We start from the raw sequence: 16,856 nt of genomic DNA on the forward strand, positions 1-16,856 counted from the left end.
AGACTTGACAGGGTGCTTGGTTGCATGGGTTAGTTGATTAGGTGGTGTTGGATGACAGGTTGGACAGGATGATCTTGAAGGTCCCTTCCAACCTGGTTTATTCTATACTATTCTATTCCCTTAGCATTGCCTTATGAAGATCCAGCAGCTCCACTTCCCCAAACACATGCCCAGAAAGCACATCTCCACCTCGGATCTGAGCTGATCAAATCTAAAATAATTCACAGTATCAGCCTGGAAGAGGACATGGAAATTATTACTTCTGCACAACACATTGTTTGCCTCATCCTGGGAGGCAGCCCTAGCTGCATGTATGCTTCCAATATGAATTGGCATTTAGTGGATAATTACACAATACAGCAAAGCACCTTTGTGAGGGGAAAAAATACGTTTAAATCAAGTTTCACAAATGCCATTGCTCACACAACTACGGTGTGAGCTACAGAAAATTACAACCACGACTAGTGCAGCCTGTGACTTGAAGACAGCAAGACTGATAGGATTAAGGCAGACAGTATCTTTACAAATGAAGAGCTGGCTAGAGGAAGTTGAGATAAAGAAAGAACCAGACAGTCCACCTTTGACAATGTTACACAGAAATCACAAAGAGCCTCTGCAAGTACCTCACCAGGGGTCTTGCTGTACATCAGCAGGGGGTTCTCCAAAGATAGCAGGCACTGAAACCAGACTTCTGAACTTTTAGGACAGCGGGCAGGCTTAATATGCTACTGAATATGACATTCTGCCCCCAGAGAAGTGAGGAACCTAATTTAAATGAACATACAATGTATGATGCAGGGGGCTATGTGTAAAGGCAGACATGTATTGGGCAGATCGGGAAGACCGTAAATTCTGAGTACCTCAGCCCATGGGGAAAAGGAGAGAGAAGCTTGCATCCAGGAATCTAGGATAAAAGAGAAGCTGTGCCTTCCAGCAATTTGAGAAATTCCATTAGGATTATTAGCCCATGGATTCTCCCCTTATTTGAATAAAGTTTTACAGGATTCCTCTGTCTCCACTGTGAACATGAACCTCTAGCAACAGACCAATTTTCCTTACAAGACCATCTTCCATTTTCCAGCATCTCTAAAGCAGCTAATACCTCAGATCTCTTCATACAAGGGCTCTGTACAGCCACACAATCGTTTGGAGTTTAATAGTTTCAGAAGTACAAAGGTTATCAAGTAGGTGTAGCTATAAAATTAATATTCTCATCATTTTTTCATTATGGTCAAGACATTTCTGCTGGTTTTGCAGAAATATCTGAGTGCTGTATTTTTCCATTGCAAAGTTACCACATGTAGATAACAGGAACAATATTTTTTTAAATCAACAGAAAGGTTAAGAAATATACATCTGGATAGTCATCCACTATGGGATGTTCCTTTAGAATCTGCAAAAAGCCAGAAAAGGTCCTGTGCAAGCATGGAAGGTGTCAAAGCCTCGTTACACTCACACCTAAAACTAAGGGAGCTACCACCACCACAAATCTGCTTTCAACCTGTTTGCTGAAGAACAGTGTTACCTAGCAAAAGTAGTTTGTTTCAAATGCACAAAACTAGAATCACCTTTTAATGCTACCATTTTATTCCTGCTCTCAGACATAATGGGCTTCTTCCAGGACAGGCTTACTAGGGTTTTTCCATCATTTCTATCAGGATCCTCAAATCTCAGTGCCAGAAACAAAAGCTGCAAGATCTGTTCTCCTAGCCCAGGAGACCTCCACAACCCAGTTTCCCGACCCATCTCTCTCCCCCTGCTCATTCCCTGAGACAGAAACACAATTCTACTCTACACTCATCACTGACTTCAGTCCCAGAAAAGTTTCCAATTTTGTAGTTTTTCTCCCTGTGTCCAGACTGCTTGGTAACACAAACAAGAATCCACTGTCCTAGTCCACACAGTCTAGCTGCACAGACAGGTGCTTTCCCATGCAGATACCATCCCAAGCTCTGAGCTCCTGAAACCTGCAGCACTTCCCAGCCACTTCCACCTCCTCACTCATTTGTCCCTGAAAACATGTAGTTTCACGTTCATCTGCTCTTCTTGAGCAACAGATGGCCTATAGCATCCACCACTTCTTTCACTGTGCCCAACTGCACTTATTCTGCACTGCCATCCCTGCAGCACAAAGCATTGCTTCTAGCATGCCAGTAGACATCTTGGCACCTATGGACAGATAATATTTGTCTCTCTTCCACCATTTATTTGCAGTGCATAATATCACCCCCAAGTACACTCTTTTAGATACTATTGATGATTACTTGCAGTCTTCATGTGGATGGGCAAGGAAACAGACCAGTCTCTTCTGCCCTCAGAATTTTTCACAAGTTTGTGGACACAAACAGGATCTAAACCCCCATGATTCATTCCTCATGGTGACTGGAAAAAATGCAACATGATAGTTCCTGGCATACTGAACCAGTCTATCAAAAAAGCTCTTGCTTACTGAAAAGCACAGGCATAAAAGCCCATTTTCACCACATACAACTCGCTTCCTTCTTGAGATTTTGCAGTCATTCATGCTTACTAACTACTTCCATTTTATTCTTTTCATATTCAGTTACATATTAGCTTCATGTGTTCAAAAACTAGGACGGCATTAGAGTTGAAAGGAAACTTAATTAGTCTGCCACTTTTGTTGTAAATATTATGACTTCTTTTTTCCACTCTCCAAACAGAAGACACTACCAGATCATGCAGTTAGTTATGATCCTCCCTGGACTCGCCCACCATCAGCATCCTCTACATGAGCATCACTGCAACAACCAATTTCTGCTGCTTCCAAGGCAGCTTTCCATGAAAGGAAGCTAGAGAAGTCCACCTATCACTGCTGTCATGGACTCTCACAGAAAAATTCTGATTAACATCACGCTTCAAAAGGATGAAAGGATTATCCTCTGGATTCAAAACCAGAGCCAAGACTGAAAGACAGGCTGCACAGCAAAAAATATAGACATGGCAAACATTTACCAAGAAAGCAGTAAAGACTGAAGAAAATGCGCATTTTGCCAGCAGAGAACAAGAGAAACCCTGTGAATCACATGAGGTGTCTCCTTTTGGGGCTGGAGCCTAGTATTTCTGCTAAAGAAAGGGTATTGGTTACCAGTTGCTAGGACCAATATGATTCTGCTTTCCAGTTCTCACTAATTATCATGTTTAAATTTAAATAAAAAAAGATGAAAGGCAACTGTACCCTTCTGGAACTGGACTTACAATTAACAGCATCAACCACATCAGGGGTGGGAAGACACAGCCCACGCCAGCAGCCTCTGCGCTGCCTTGCATGCTCAGTTCATTACAGCAGCCCAGCCTCCATCCCACGTAATCACAAGTCCACCATAAAGGTCCATAGTGGGAAGAAAGAATCCTGTTCCCAAGAATGTTGTCAGCGAAAGCAAAAAGCAGGATGCTGTTTAGAAGACACTGCTACACAGACATCTGCAACTGATGTCCAACTCATTGTTCCACTACTTGTCTATGGAAAACTATTTGAGTGGAGGATGAAGCATCTTGATCTTAAGTGGCTATTCTGGACGGTTCGCTTCTACCACCATTCCAGGTACATCACTGAATGGCTTGCAAGAAAACAAACCAAAAACACAAACCAGATTTTGATACAGTAGCACACCACCCCCTACTCCCTAGAGGTGTTGAAGGCCAGGCAAGATGGAGGTGTTCAGGAGGGGATTGGACATGGCACTTGGTGCCATGGTTTAGTCATGAGGTCTGTGGTGACAGGTTGGACTTGATGGTCTTTGAGGTCTCTTCCAACCTTGGTGATTCCATGATTTGGCTTTGAGTATTCTGGTCTAGTGGATGGTGTTCCTAACAATGTCAAAGGAGTTGGAACCAGATGATCTTCAAGGTCCCTTCCAGCCCAAACCATTCTATGAATCTAACAATCACCTTTTCCCACCCAAATGGACACCTTTGGACTGTAACTCCTTCTTAAGAAACGAGATTTTTCAGTTTCTGCTACAGCAGCCTGCACATCTCCATTGTTTCACAGGTTTTTATTAAAATAATTTTTTAACATTTCAGAAATATTTTTTGAAAAGACAAATCAAAGAGTAGCCAAGCACTAAACATGCTGCTTAACCACCATTTGGCCAAAAGCAACATTCCTTGATCATGTACACGTTCTCCGTAATTAGTACCCTCCAAAACCACCCTGCTCCCTCATGAGAAATTAAGTACAGCAGTACACACCCTTGTTATTTACATACATTATTCAAATTAATAAACCTAGAATAAAAGCAGATACAAATCTTCAGTGTTTTGCAAGAGTATTCTCACACCTTCCTTCTCTGCACTTGTCAAAGGCTTCGGGTAGGAATGAGACACCTCACCTTTGCCTGAGGCTACGAAAAGAAATGAACACATCTATGACAAGATAACACAAGTTCACAGTACATAAAGTTCAAGGGCCACAGAAGGACTCACTCCACTGCCTGCCCTTAAAAACCTACAAAGCTTGGATCCACCTAACCACATTAGAAGGGAAGGAAGCAGCTGCAAAGACAGTTTATGAGTGGTTTACCAGAAAAATGAAGGAGCACAAGACATCATGCAATACAGCATGCATACCACATTATGAAGATATAATTAGGACTTCCTAACTGCTATGGTAATGGATCCAAGACAGACTCAGGGCATATAATTTTAAAAGATAACACTACATACTACCTAAATAAAGTTTGTGGCATTTAGAAATTCCACACACTGTAAACAGGAGTCAGAAGCCAAAGGCTTGTATGACAACTCTGCAGCCCTCACCTCAGGTCTACGAAACAGAGAACAATTGTCTTACAGTGAAAACTAACAGCACGAGCTTCACAGTACAACTCCTGCAAGGGCTCTGTCCAGAACTAATCAAGAAGCTGTTAAATCAGATCTGTTCTTTCGCTTCTTGACAAGTAAAATTTCTCACTGGACGCATTATCTCTGTTTGTGACACTCCCAAACTCAATGTACATCTGATGTAAGCACTAATGAAATAAGCTATGACCCGACATAACTTCACAGCATGTACCCACAAGACAAATGAAAACTTACCCAATGACCTTAAAAAGGGTCAAGTGTTTTAATTATTTATTGGTGACTTTTTATTTTAACAACAAAACACACCACACCCAAAAAGCCAGCCCAAAATTGCTAAACAAAGGTGGGCTCCTTTGCGTGCACTGCAGTACGTGACCCCATCTCTAACAGAGCAGTCCAGATTCTAAAGCAGAGGAACAGTCAAGTTGTTAACAAAAGTTAATCAGAAGCAATGGGGTTTGAAAACATTACAGAAGAGACAGTAGGCTCTTGACTTATCTTTTTCCTTTGACAACAGGTTATGCACTTTATCTATGCTGCATCAAAACATTTCCTTATCATTCAAAAACACATTTGTGTCCTCCTCTGAAACAAGCATAGCACCAGCATCTTATACAATGAATGGTTTGGATAATGTATCCAAGTTAGACATATTCTACTTTGTTGGTTTTTTTTTTAACTCCAAGTGAAATATCACCAATCTCTTCAAGCTCTCTTTACAGAAAAATGTTTGAGAAAAGCATATTGCAAGATGATGATGATTCTAAGGAGTGAGTATAATATACCATATGAGACATTAAGCAAACCAGTAGTTCACAGGACACCCACTAGTTTTCCACCATCCTGTTTGTTACACAAGTGTCAGATCCTCAAGGAAAAATACAGATAGAGATTTGACTGCTTGGAGCACTCATGGAAAAGTCCAGCAGATTACGTACACTGCACTGGTTAGGCTGCACCTCGAGTACTGTGTCCAGTTCTGGGCCCCTCAGTTTAGGAAGGATGTTGACTTGCTGGAATGAGTCCAGAGAAGAGCAACAAAGTTGGTGAGGGGCTTGGAACACAAGCCCTATGAGGAGAGACTGAGGGAGCTGGGATTGCTTAGCCTGGAGAGGAGGAGACTCAGGGGTGACCTTATCACTCTCTACAACTACCTGAAGGGAGGTTGTAGCCAGGTGGGGGTTGGTCTCTTCTCCCAGGCAGCCAGTACCAGAACAAGAGGACACAGTCTCAGGCTGCGCCAAGGGAGGTTTAGGCTGGATGTTAGGAAGAAGTTCTATACAGAGAGAGTGATTGGCCATTGGAATGTGCTGCCCGGGGAGGTGGTGGAGTCACCGTCATTGGAGGTGTTCAGGAGGAGACTTGATGGGGTGCTTGGTGCCATGGTTTAGGTGTGTTGGATTGGACGTGATGATCTTGAAGGTCTCTTCCAACCTGGTTTATTCTAGTATATGTATTTTCAGTGTTTCAATTACAACATGTCAGTCTGTCCAAATGAAAGAATGTATCTCTCCACTACACTTACAACACAGAACTATAATAGCTGACATTCAAAAAATAGGATTTGAAAAACAACAACAAAAAGATCTGCACTTGTTTGGGGTCAACATCACCTCTCAGTTCCACAGTGACTAGGAGAGCACAGACTGAATTACTACTGGATCCCCACCAGAGATTAAGAAAAGCTCCCAATAAAGCATGGGGGGACACTACTAGAGCTTGAAATCCTCAATTCTGTCATTTTGTTGTCGTTGTAATTAAAAACTTAGATGTTTTCAATAGTTTCTTCTTCTGATCCAAACCACATTCAATGAACAGGGAAAGTGAATATTTGGAAACACTCCAAATTGCTACTGAAACAGACAGCCTTCCTCCACAGAACAGGCTTTGCTCTCAGATATCCAACCATAGCTGTATCAAAACCAGAAGGAGAGTGAACAAAAGAAAGCAGTGCAAGATCAATCCAATTAAAACCACACACTGCTTAGACATCAGCAGTACATCAGCAGCACACACTGCCAGCTCCATGAGAGCATGTCCCTGGTATGCTGCACTAGCTGGGTGACAGGGCTAGCACGAGCAGCCCCTAGTGTACTGCCACCTCAGTCTGCCCATATCTGGCACTTGGTTAGTGAGCTGTGAAGCTGCTTAATCAGTTAATTAAAAAAAAAACATTAAAAATTAACAGTCAAATCTGTGTGTTAGTCCAACACAGTAAAAACTGATGGCGTATTTTCCAAGTCCAGCATAAGTCCAATAGGTAGGTTTTGTATCTGGACTAAGCAATGTTCCAGAGGAACTTCTATGCCAGAAATAATAGGCATTTTCTAGAACAAATAAACCCACCACCACATCTATCATACTGCCACTAGAGATGAGCAACAGTTTCTTTATCTGAAGACTGATGCTGAACTCGCCATGCTGCTGTGTCCTCTTCCCAGTGGCTGCCATTAGAGTCAACTGCCACCTTGTACACCTTTCAGCTATACATTTTGTTCAAGAGCACACTGCAGATACTGCACTGATGAAAAGGGCAACAAAGTTGGTGAGGGGTTTGGAACACAAGCCCTATGAGGAGAGGCTGAGGGAGCTGGGGTTGCTTAGCCTGGAGAAGAGGAGACTCAGGGGTGACCTTCTTGCTCTCTACAACTACCTGAAGGGAGGTTGTAGACAGGTGGATGTTGGTCTCTTCTCCCAGGCAGCCAGTACCAGAACAAGAGGACACAGTCTCAGGCTGCACCAGGGGAGGTTTAGGCTGGATGTTAGGAAGAAGTTCTATACAGAGAGAGTGATTGCCCATTGGAATGGGCTGCCCAGGGAGGTGGTGGAGTCACCATCATTGGAGGTGTTCAGGAGGAGACTTGGTGGGGTGCTTGGTGCCATGGTTTAGTTGTTTAGGTGGGTTGGATTGGTTGATGGGTTGGACACGATGATCTTGAAGGTCTCTTCCAACCTGATTTATTCTGTTCTAAAAGATAGCACCATTCAATTAAAAAAAAAAAAACCAACAAATAAAAAAAACCACCACACACTAACAAAAACAACAATGTAAACAAAACCCCCTGGCTGAGGCCACAGACTTAAAAATATGAGGGACTAACATAAAAGAATTAAGACCAGAACACGATTTTGCTGCAGGCAATGCACCAGGTAGAGCTCAGCTGCAATGCTCAACATTGTTACTCAGATGATTTGATGTTCAGCTGGGTCATGTTTGGCAGCAAATACGTAAGAAATGCCCATGATACCTGATGATCCCCTAAGATGTCCCAGTCAAGACCCCAAGCCTGGCCTTAAGGCAAAGGGCACTGCAGGGCTAGCTTGTTTTTTTTGTTGGAGAAGGGGATGAATGCTCGGCTACACCCTTACCAGGTTGCTAAAGCACATACCACAGAACATCTCTTTCACTCACCACGATTCTCACTCTACAAAGATTCCTGTAAGACTGTCCTCCAAAACATTCCTGTATGGTTTTAATGGCATACAATTAACTTCCTGCAATTAGAACACGCAGATGCTATCTAGTTTTGAATTGCTATTCTGCACCTCAGAGGCAGCTGTAAAAGCAATTTAAAAAGGTGAAGATTGCAGTCATACCACTAAACACAGTAACTCCTAATACTTTTATAGTAGATTTTTATCACCAAGAGCTTTTGGACATACATTTGCACAAACTGAATTATTAAACTTCAGTTCTTTTCTGTTTTTCTTCTACTTATCAGACATCCATATGTAGATGTCATTTAAGAAAAGGCTGCCCAATTACTTTTAATAAAACATTTGCAGTCCTGAAGCCCATTCTTCAGAGTACTCCAAAAATCATGAGGTATATTAATAAACTTATGAGATAGATAAAGCCCAAACTTCATTACATGAATCTAATTCATATTTTAAATAGCACCTTATACGTTCATGGGGGAAAAAACCTGTGAAAATCAACTGATAACTTCATAAGCAAAGAAAGTCTGAACTGTAGAAATACTATGAACAGCTCAAAAAGCAGTTTATTTGTCAACCAGTGTGTGCCAAGTGCAGATTACGGAAACAATGCAAGAATATTTGTAGTCAGTATTTGTATCTAACAATATACAAACACTGAGCTGTTTCATACAATCCCCACTGCAAGATATAACATCCATCCACGTATTACTACAGCTTCAGGAAAACTAAATGCAATTACAGATTTGCTTTTGCAATTTAATTGACTCCTTTGAATATAAGGATGCAAATGGAACCTGTAACTTCAACCCAAAATCCATCCATATCAGTTATAATCACATACGGTAAGTCATGGATGTTTCTGTCTTACAGGTTTTAGTGATTGTCCAAGGACAATCACACAGCATATTCGAAAGAGAATTTTCAGAGAAGTGGAAGGGGAAATGTGCAAATGAAATGTCCCTTTCCTTTCTGCAAAGGGAAGGGAAAGGAATCACTAAATGAACAATAAGGCAAAAAAAAAGCCAAAAGGGAGACGATATACATTGCTCACGCTTTTTTGCTAACTCCTAGCAAATACCATACCTTGCTTTCTGCCCCCACCAAAAGGAGAGAGGATTTAAAATCATACATGCTCAAGAACCAAGAGGAAATTCTACCCTGAAGCTTCCTTTGAGCAACCACGCGTTTTTAAAGCGCACAATCCCATTTTTCTGACACTTCTCAAAATGACACTACCGCCAGCAGCTCTAAAAACACAGCCGACTGGCGATTTCACCAAAACTGTGTTTGAATATATACTTCCCCAGTGTCACATGTTGAATTCCTTACACACTGCTGCAGTCCAACACGTTGAACAGCTTCCACAGAGCCTAACACGACCATTGGAGCTGTAGTCAAGTCTTTCAGTCCCTCAGTCTACTTTTCATATTACAGGTCTCTTTATCGCCTTTGAAACCACAGCTGTCTGTACTGGCAGTTAGTACCTACACGCAGAGACTTAAGTGATCAAAATGTTTATTCCCCTTCCTCTCCCAGAAAAACCGAAAAAATATATAAAAAGATAATCAGGCGAGATAAGAATTCCTCCTATGAAGGATCCAAATGTAAAATCTGAGAAGAAAAGTAGCTAGCTGTCTCCTGTTAGCCTGCTGAAGTAACAATGCCATAACTAATATCAGCACGTTTAAAACAGACAAGGTAAGGCATCAGTAGTTTCAATACAACTGTTCCGTAAGTAATGGTTAAAGCATTTCTAGAATTAAAGCTTATGTAAACAGAATGAGAATGTGCTTCAGCCACAACGGCACACAACCTGCTTTAAAACTTCTCTATTCATCAAATACAAAAATAACGCCCAGACTTTTAAAACGCACATTACTTAGGACCTGCGACAAGAAAACCCGTCCCTCTCTTGCTTCTTCTGCTCCCTACTTCCTATTGTTCTGCTACTGAGCAAGTGATGCCATGTCATGGACAAGAGGAACCTAAATGACAGCAGGCTAGATCTTTCTTCAAAACATTGATGCACAGAAATTAATTTACTCAGGTCTGTACCACGAACTGGCCAAACATGAAGCTCTTTTGTGGCATTCTAAAGCCGCTGAAAGACCAGCAGACTTTGGCTCCCGAAGCAGCCAGCAAGGATACCCAAAATGGTGACTACAAGTAATAAATTAGACAAAAAAATAATTATGGAAAAAAATAATAATCAAACCCTGTTCTATGAAGCTGATGGTCAGGCTATACAGTCTAAGGGGCTAACCATTCATTCATAATGAAAGCTCGTCAACTGTTTTCCTCAGCTACATTTTTTCTACCCCCTCTGAAACCAACCCCTACCGAGCCCAGACTCCAGTATTACGCTGCGGGGACGGCAACTCTCAGATTAAAACACGCTCAGAGTAACCTACGAGAAACGGAGCAGTCTGGGCGGCGAAACAGGGGGGTTAACCGGGCAGAATCGTGGCTTCGAGCGAGAGAAGATAAAGCAGGGCCAGAGAAAGGGCGGCATTAACGCGGGGAGACGGGGAACACACAATCCCGCAGGGCAGGAGGCGGCAGGCGCCGGGCAGGGCAGCCGGGACAGGCAGCGGGGGCAGCGAGAAGAGCGGGGGGGGGGGCGGGAGGGGCCGGCGGGAAGAAGCCGCAGACTAGATGGGGACCGGGAAAGCCCCACTCCTCACTCACCCGTCCTTCCGCTTGGCTTTGTAGACGTGCCCGTAGGTGCCCCTGCCCACCTTGCAGCCCTCGTACTCGAAGAGGTCTTCCACCCGCTCACGCTCGCCGGTCAGCTTCACCTTGAAGTCATAGTCCATCTTCAGCTGCCGCCTTGAGCCGCGCCGCGCCGAGCCGCCCCCGACAACCGCGCACCCCGCCGCGCCCCGCCCCGCCGCGACCGGGCGGCAGCAGCAGCAGCAGGAGGAGGAGGAGGAGGAGGCCCCCGAGCCGCCCCGCGGACCATCCAGGGGCGGGCGGACGGGCGGCGGCGGCGGGGCTGCTCCTTTCCCTCGCGAGCCCCGTTCTCCGGCTGCTCCCTCCCCGCCCCGCCAGCTAGCGGCACAACCGCCGGTTTCCCAGGCGGAATACGGCGGCCGCGCCTGGCCGCACTGCCGCAAAGAAACGTCGCAAACCACGGGCACCTCCCCGACCCCGGGCGCGGCGGGCAGCACACCACGTGGAAAGCGGCGGGCTGAGACCTCCGCCAGAACCCCGCCCCCCGCCCGACCCGGCATGCCTTGGGGGCGCGCTAGCACTCTGGAAAATGTAGTTCGAACGAGAGGGAGGCGTAGAGCGCGGCGCTCCGCGGTGCATGCCGGGAGTTGTAGTCTTCAGCCGGTGAGGTGACGCGTTGCTTCTCGGAGGTTGTGGTCCCTGGCGAGATGCACTACAGGTCGTGGCAGGGCCAGGCACATCTGTGGCTGCAGGGCCCAGTCTGAGCTAACAGGACTGGCAGGGGCTGTACGTGTGAGTATTCCCTGGACCAGGCCTCTTTCACTGGACTGCCTGTACTAGGTGCAACACAGGGCCCTCACCGGGGGCTTGCACTGGATCAGACCCCTAGGCTGGGCAGCTGGAGCTGCAGACAGCTGTCATGACAAGCTGCTGCTGTGGTTATGGTGAATATTAGGGTCCGCAGTTTACTCCAGACTGGCAGGCAGACAGTAATAGGTCTTTGTCTGCTCTATCTACCAGACCACCTGTTAGATTCATTATACATCTAGTAATTCCATGACTTCAGATGTAGATACAGACAGAATATTAAAGCATAAATGAAACGTCCTTTGCATAGCTGCAGAGACAAATCAGGATCACAGCAGCAGGTATTTAATGCTAAAGACATTATGTTTTAGCAAGTCCCTTATGTGTGACCAGTAACCAGGCACTTTTCAACTCCTCTCTCTGTCTGGCAGAGCCATAGTTACCAAACCAACACAAAGCCAGCTGGTCATATTATAGAATAGTTTGTAAATAAACAAAAGCTACAGCAATCTTTCTAATTACAGCCTAGCTTTTGGCATTTTTAGTAAACATGAACATACGCTTCCCATTTCATCTGAGGAATGCAGTGTGGGTAAATAAGTGGGCACTCAAATCCATATGAGACAAAATACCACAGAATGTGGGGGGTCCTGAAAGGAAAAAAAAAACATTTGCTGGAACTGTTTGAAATAATCTCCATTCCAATCTACAAATCTCAGTTTCCATTTACACATTAAAGTTGATTCCAGAAAATCTGGAACACTGGTGTGCCTGCCTCCTTAACTGGCATCCCTCAATTGGACTGATGTCAGATGCCCACAGCTGGACCATTGGTATGTTGCTATGTGGTTGTTAGGGATATTATATATATTAGATAAATCAGGTGTTACAAAAATATGTACAACTGAGAGAAACAGCAAAAATAAATTGTATTTGCCCAGCAACCCAATCAAATGATGTAAGAATACTGCTTAGCAACTCACTATGCCAATCAACCTGAAACAGCTCAGGGGAACCCAGCATCCCATAAAAATCAAATGGCCTGGAAGATGCATCCATCTCGTAAAATTCATTCACTTCAGTCCAGAGCAGAACAGTGCAACTCTGCCTTCAAGGATGCTTGGCTTTGGGGGCTTGGAATGGAATGAAGCTGGAGGTGAGGAGATTCAGGCTGGAGGTGAGGAGGAAGTTCTTCACCATGAGAGTGGTGAAGCCCTGGAATGGGTTGTCCATGGAGGTGGTTGGGGTGCCGTCCCTGGAGGTGTTTAAGCCCAGGTTGGATGAGGCTCTGGCCAGCCTGATCTAGTGTGGGGTGTCCCTGCCCATGGCAGGGGGGTTGGAACTAGATGATCCTTGTGGTCTCTTCCAACCCTGACTGATACTATGATACTATGCTTCCAGGGATGGCAGGGACGAAGCTTTCATGGCTGAACCCACCGTGTTCAGCACCTCCTGCCTGCTGACAACCCACAGGCTTGTAAGCAAGGAGGAGGAACATAGGAATAATCATTCTTTTGTAACTTTGTGCTCTCCTTTGCATTATTAATCACTCCTCCATGGATGCAATAAATACCCAAGCTCCTTCAGACAGATCCAATTATTGCATGGTAATTAATGGATGATTTTAGTCTGTCCTGACCTGCAGGGTACGGAGGAAAAACAATGTCTGGATACGAAAGAAAAAGAGGGCATGAATCAAAACAAGCAAAAAGAAACAAGACTTGTTTTCTGAGGATGTGTGCTATGTTTTACGTGTTTACACAAACTGCTCAGAAAGAATTCCATACTTTGATGAATAAACTCTGAGAAGTCAAAACCACAACAGAAGGAACTTTTCTTCTCTTTCAGAGCTTGGTCCTTCTGTAAGAATATTTACAAGTCTGCCTTTCTGCAAATGTTTCTCTCATTATTTTTTCATACCATTTGGATTATAGGCCTTCCATACTGAGCTGTACGTTTGCCTCTGCTTCACGCTGTTTTCACTTCAGTTGCTTGTATTGCAAGCCACCTTCAGTTTTACCAGTGCAGATGGATGGCCCCCAAGTCATAAGAGATTGGAAACAGAAAGAACACCTTGATCTTTTTAAAGCTGAGGAATGAACGCTGGCATTTCAAGTCAACTTTTCATTTTGTTCCGCGGAAAACTGCATGCTTTTCGTGCTTTATTGTAAAAAATCTGTCATCATATAATACCATTTCAAGGGAAAAAATATTTTTGGCATCCATTCTTAAAAGGAAAGACATGACTAGGCCATGATCTGCTATTCTTGACTCCCAAGTCCCCACAGTGGCTTTTTAAACTGATAGAATTTCTTATCTTACTGCTTGTTTTGTACACCCTCCTTTCACGCTGTCTCGGAAAATTGGTTAAAAAACTCCGTATGCTTAACATGTCCTTCTGAATTTATCATAGTATCATAGTATCATTCAGGGTTGGAAGGGACCACAAGGATCATCTAGTTCCAACCCCACTGCCATGGGCAGGGACACCCCACACTAGATCAGGCTGGCCAGAGTCTCATCCAACCGGGGCTTAAACACCTCCAGGGACAGGGCCTCGACCACCTCCCTGGACAACCCATTCCAGGGTCTCACCACTCTCATGGTGAAGAACCTCCTCCTCACATCCAGCCTGAATCTCCCCACCTCCAGCTTCATTCCATTCCCCCTAGTCCTATCACTACCTGAGATCCTGAGAAGTCCTTCCCCAGCCTTCCTGTAGGCCCCCTTCAGATACTGGAAGGCCACAATTAGGTCACCTCGGAGCCTTCTCTTCTGCAGACTGAACAACCCCAACTCCTTCAGTCTGTCCTCATAGGAGAGGTGCTCCAGCCCTCTGCTCATCCTTGTGGCCCTTCTCTGGACATGTTCCAGCACCTCCACATCCCTCTTTGGCTCTTTGCAGCCTTCCTCTTTGTCTTTTCTTCCCCCAACATTCATGGCTTTCTTTATCCTATCCTTCTTTTCCAAGTTTGTGTAATTTCTGATGTTTTCTGTACAGACACACTTCTGACATTTTTTGTTTGAAATCACCACATGTGGGAAGAAAACCCAAGTTCTCCAGAGGAAAGCAACTGTTACCATGTTAGCACTGATGATGTGCAGAGGGCTGGAAACAGTTATTAAAGAGATATCCTAAGAAGAAAGTACTCAAGGAACATTCATATCATTAAACATCTCTGATGTTTTGGCCATGCAAGCTTGCACAGTTTGAGTATTTTCCAACCCTGCATGTGGAGATGACCTGAATACATGCAGCATTTAAGATTGTTTACTTAAAGCAACTAAGTAAAGTACTGGTTCTACAAACAGTTTTGTATGCAAAGCAATGGCTTGTATTTTTTAGCTTTTATTTTGCACATAACTACACTTTACTATAAAGTTGATCAGCAACTATAAAGTTGATCAAACCAGTGACGTGCATGGCATCCTAGATTCTGCAGGAGTGAAAGTTATTAACAGTTCAGTTTTTCTACCCCAGATGCTACAGATCAGGAGAGTTGTGCTTGCAGACAGTGAAACATCTGTTTGCCAGACTCAGGACCACCTACAGTAACTATCACCATGACTAGTTTATGCTCATGAAAATGCCAGAAAATCAACAGTCACATAAACGGAAATAATCACTTCACAATAACCCATTGTCTGTGTTGCTCTTGATACAAGGCTGTTAGTCTTCATGGGTGCTAGGGTACACTCCTGACCCCCATTTAGCCACTGCCCATCAGGAACTCCCAGCCTTTCCTGCAGGGACAGTTAGTACTATCTCAGAGGGCTGGTCTTACATGGTGGAATATGCATTTGTCCTCATTAAACTTGGTGAAGTTGCTGATGGCTCACTCCTCCAGTCTGTCCAGGTTCCTCTGAAGCATATCAACTCAATGTCACCACTTTGGTGTCATCTGCATGTACTTAGATATCATAGTATCATAGTATCAGTCAGGGTTGGAAGGGACCACAAGGATCATCTAGTGCCAACCCCCCTGCCATAGGCAGGGACACCCCACACTAGATCAGCCTGGCCAGAGCCTCATCCAGCCTGGTCTTAAACACCTCCAGGGATGGCGCCCCTGGACCTCCCTGGACAACCCATTCCAGGGTTTCACCACTCTCATGGTGAAGAACTTCCTCCTCACATCCAGCCTGAATCTCCCCACCTCCAGCTTCATTCCATTCCCCCTAGTCCTATCACTACCTGAGATCCTGAGCAGTCCCTCCCCAGCCTTCTTGTAGGCCCCCTTCAGATACCGGAAGGCCACAATTAGGTCACCTCAGAGCCTTCTCTTCTCCAGACTGAACAGCCCCAACTCCTTCAGCCTGTCCTCATAGGAGAGGTGCTCCAGCCCTCTGATCATCCTTGTGGCCCTTCTCTGGACACGTTCCAGCATGTCCATGAACTGATTATGAGGTTCTGCCTTACTTTCATCATATCAAGTAATAAAATATAGTAAAGTTACTTTCTAAAGAAAGGACCATGATTTAACAAATGAAAGGCAGGGTTACAGATTCTCTGTTATTATGAAACATAGTCATTGCCTGCGGTTTGCTGCCCTCCATAGGCTATTGCTATTATAGCTCCATATATTAACTCTGGAAAGTGTTGCAACTGTGCAATAATAATATTCTGGGAATTTTTGTATTTTGTTATTAGCAACAGAGCATGAAATAAACAAACACTGTACTTAGCTACAATGTATTGCTTTGAAACATCAGTATGGACACTACCTGATCACAAAATTCTGCATCGTGGGACAAATCAGTGAAAATAAACTAATTCAGTAGAAGGCTTCATTGTGGAAATATGGATTTATTTGTCTAAAACATAACTGTAACCTGGGTGAGTAGCCCATATATGGTCTTGAAAGTAGAGATAATGTTGTGCTTGACTGTGGAGTAATGATTACTGAAAACAGACTCTAGGAGGAAAAGAGTTAAAAAATAGGACAAAAAATAATTGCAGTGAAAAAAGGGATCCAGACAATATTTTATATACTCTGACTTCTCTTTTTAATCTTCAGGAAGGACATATTTTTAATTGCTCCAGGCAAAGGAAATCATAATGTGATACTAGTAATTCATACTTTGATAAGGAACATGAATAACAACGATGG

The 16,856-nt window shown here is 44.0% G+C and overlaps 1 protein-coding gene across 2 annotated transcripts in view; it reads right to left on the bottom strand.

The window, feature by feature from the left end:
* CDK8 (cyclin dependent kinase 8) overlaps nt 1–11,404 on the bottom strand; it is an 88,752-nt gene extending 77,348 nt beyond the window's left edge. For both annotated transcript variants that reach the window (XM_068143607.1, XM_068143599.1), the window contains exon 1: nt 10,954–11,404. In XM_068143607.1, the coding sequence (XP_067999708.1) occupies nt 10,954–11,081 (128 nt within the window). In that variant the 5' untranslated portion in view covers nt 11,082–11,404. The remainder of the gene's footprint in view (nt 1–10,953) is intronic.
* Between the last annotated feature and the right edge of the window lie 5,452 nt (nt 11,405–16,856).

Source organism: Melanerpes formicivorus, unplaced genomic scaffold (genome assembly GCF_026170545.1).
Source record: "Melanerpes formicivorus ecotype bairdi unplaced genomic scaffold, bMelFor1.0.p_v2 SCAF_1, whole genome shotgun sequence".
Lineage (NCBI taxonomy): Eukaryota > Metazoa > Chordata > Aves > Piciformes > Picidae > Melanerpes > Melanerpes formicivorus.